The sequence below is a fragment of the Myotis davidii genome, unplaced genomic scaffold (genome assembly GCF_000327345.1).
Source record: "Myotis davidii unplaced genomic scaffold, ASM32734v1 scaffold1561, whole genome shotgun sequence".
NCBI classification, from domain to species: domain Eukaryota; kingdom Metazoa; phylum Chordata; class Mammalia; order Chiroptera; family Vespertilionidae; genus Myotis; species Myotis davidii.
The window spans coordinates 5013-8095 of NW_006291530.1; the positions used below are offsets into that span (position 1 = coordinate 5013).

The 3083-nt window shown below is 48.1% G+C and overlaps 1 protein-coding gene across 1 annotated transcript in view; it reads left to right on the top strand.

Annotated features, from left to right (window-relative positions):
* Nucleotides 1-359: 359 nt before the first annotated feature.
* LOC102755565 (arachidonate 12-lipoxygenase, 12S-type) overlaps nucleotides 360-3083 on the top strand; it is a gene marked incomplete at its 5' end in the record, with an annotated part of 12362 nt that continues 9638 nt past the window's right edge. The window contains 4 exons of the mRNA XM_006764911.1: nucleotides 360-586; nucleotides 2236-2358; nucleotides 2452-2555; nucleotides 2791-2951. Of these exons, the coding sequence (XP_006764974.1) occupies nucleotides 360-586; nucleotides 2236-2358; nucleotides 2452-2555; nucleotides 2791-2951 (615 nt within the window). The remainder of the gene's footprint in view (nucleotides 587-2235; nucleotides 2359-2451; nucleotides 2556-2790; nucleotides 2952-3083) is intronic.

The window sequence follows — 3083 nt, forward strand, 5'->3', positions numbered from 1 at the left end:
CGGGCGGGATGCTGGAGGCTAGGAGCCAGTGATGGACATCCGTGCTGGAACTGTGAGAAGGGACGCCAGCATCTGGGTGGGTGAGAGGTTCAGAGTCAGAGCCCGGCTGGGTTCAACCCCGCTCTCCCTGTCCGCGACTGTGGTCGGCACAGCCTCCACTACTTCCCTAATTGATGCCCGGCCAGTATCACTCTGGGATCAGTGGTCAAAGGGAAGGTCCTCTGAGAGAGCGCAGGCGCGGTGAGAGCTCAGTTTATGGACAGGGTAGTGATGATGCTCAGTCCTCAATAATTAAAAAAAAAAAACAACACTCAGGGCCTCACCCCGCGCTCCAGGTCTACCGGGTTCTGTCCCCACAGGTGGAGGAGTTCGAACAGGACGTTCCCCAGGACTTGGGGCCACTGCAGTTGGTGAAGTTGCGCAAACACCACTCCCTGGTGGACGACGCCTGGTTCTGCGACCGCATCACCGTGCAGGGCCCAGGAGCCTTAGAGGAGGCCGCCTTCCCCTGCTACCGCTGGGTGCAGGGCCAGGGCGTGCTGACCCTGCCCGAGGGCACTGGTGAGGGGCCGCCTCAGGGAAGTGGGTGTGGAGCCCAGGGAGTAGTGGAGGTGGAGGGAAACAGGGATATCACTGAGGAAGGCCCTAGGGATTGAGAAAGTACATACTCAGTAGGTTAAAGGTGGACAAGACAGGAAAATAGGAAAAAGTTAAACATAATTACAAAGGCTGGAAGTGGGACTGGACTGGGAAATGAGTGATGTGTAGATCCTACCTCCCAAAAAGGTGAGCAAGGCAATGGGAGGTGCAGCCACACTGGGAAACAGAAGAGCCAAAGTAAAGTGGAAAGGATCTCCGTGTGACTGGGAATAATTTAGGGCAGGGACAGGTAAGGCTAGCACATGTGACCCCTGAGAGAAGGCAGGGAAAGGAAGCAATACATGATATGATGTGGAGAGCTGGTTTGTGAAGAGTTGTGTTCCATGTTCTCATGAAAGAAAACTGTGAGGGCAGGGAGCGAACTGCCTGGGGGGTGGGGGTGGATATGAATGAGGACAGCAAACAGAGAATCCGTTACCTTAGGGAAAAAGTACAAGAGACAATTGAGGGAAATGACAGGTAAGACTGGAAACCTGAACTAAATGTCTTTGAGGCACAAGTAAGTATAAGTACTGACGAGGGCAGGATTAAGCCAGGTTACCAACTATAAACTATGTGATATTGAGGACAGGTGAGATGAAACTAGGTAAAGTAGCAACATGGATTCATTGCTCGGTTTGGCGCACATAGAATACCTTATCCCAGGGAACAGGTGACAGTGGAAGTAAGCTGAGGTCAGAGGAGGTAAGTGTACTTTACTTGAAATATGTCATTTTGGAGAACAGCTTAAGGTGTGGACAGGAAAGAACCAGGCCAGGGGAAATTAACAAAGGAATATGGAGTAATGTAGGATAAGTATGGACATTTCAGCTGATTAAGAATGAAATTTATAGATACTGTGATGAAGAACAGGGATAGATAGGAAAATTTTAGTTAAGGTTTACAATAGGGTGTCAAAAATTGGATTTTCCTCTCAGAAAATATATGAGATTGAAGATTGGTGAAATTAAGAAAAGGGAGTGGGGACGTGTGAATGACTAGGGAACTAAGCAGAGGAGACAGGGACAGAGAAAAAATCAAAAGAGTATGATACCATACAGTTAAGAAATAGGAGATTGTGATCCCACTTCCAGGAGTATATCCTAAGAAGCCCTAAACACCAATCAGAAAGAATATATGCACCCCTATGTTCATTGCAGCATTATTTACAATGCCTAAGATCTGGAAATAGCTCAAGTGCCCATCATTAGATGAGTGGATAAAAAAGCTGTGGTATATTTACACAATGGAATAATATGCAGCTGCAAACAATAAGGATTTCTTACCCTTTACAACAGCATGGATTGACCTGAAGAATATTATGCTGAGTGAAATAAAGCCAGTCAAGAAAGACAAGTATCATATAATCTCACTCATAAGTGGAATCTAATGAACACAATAAATTGATGAACAAAATAGATCCAGAGACATAGAAGCATGGAGCAGACTGGCATACTCAGAGGTGGGGTGGGGAGTGAGGGGAGATGGGAAGAGATTAAAACCAAATAACTTGTAAATATACATGCACGCGTAACTATGGGTACAGCCAATAGTGTGGTGAAAGCCCCTCCATTAACCTTTGTCCCCATATCCTAGCTGGGCCACCTGGAAGGAAGGGTTACCCATGACAATTGCTGCAGGCAGTTTAGATGATCTGCCTCCAAATATGAGATTCCATGAGCAGAAGAGGCTGGATTTTGAGTGGACAGTGATTGCAGGGTGAGGAAATGGTCAGAGTGGAGTGGGGCTGGTGGATCCAGGAACAGGTAGGATTTGGTAAATTGGTGGTTTCATCTTTGATATCTGCTCTAGACATATGGAGATGGTCCTCAAATATGTTTACACCCTCCCAAGCCCCTGGAAACGCCTGGAAGATTTTGATCAGATCTTCTGGGGACAAAAGACTGCCATGGCTGGTCAGTGGTTTTCCCAGGTCCCTATCAATGAGGTATGTGTCACACTCCATAGTCCCCAAAACTTCTTGCCAAAAAAGAACTTACACCTGGAGATCTCACAACAGCCTCATGAATGAAAATATATGGGCTGGGTATGGAGGAGTCATGAGACTTAATCCCTGTAGTAGAGTCTGAAGGAGAGAAACATCAGGTTGTGGTGAATATCCTCCTCCTAACCTCCACTCTGACCCCACAGAGAAGGTTCGCCGGCGCTGGCAGGATGATGAGCTTTTTGGCTACCAGTTCCTCAATGGCGCCAACCCCATGGTGTTGAGACGCTCCACCTCTCTGCCCTCCCGGCTGGTGCTGCCCGCGGGGATGGAGGAGCTTCGGGCCCAGCTGGAGAAAGAACTCCAGGTACAGCCTCCAGCCCATGATTGTCTTCTCCTTGTCTGTGAGAGGAGTAAAGGTGGTGAAGGGGAGGGACCAAAGTTGAATCTGGAAAGGGAGGCTGTGGTAACCCACTGTCCCTGGGTGTAGAGTCCTCTG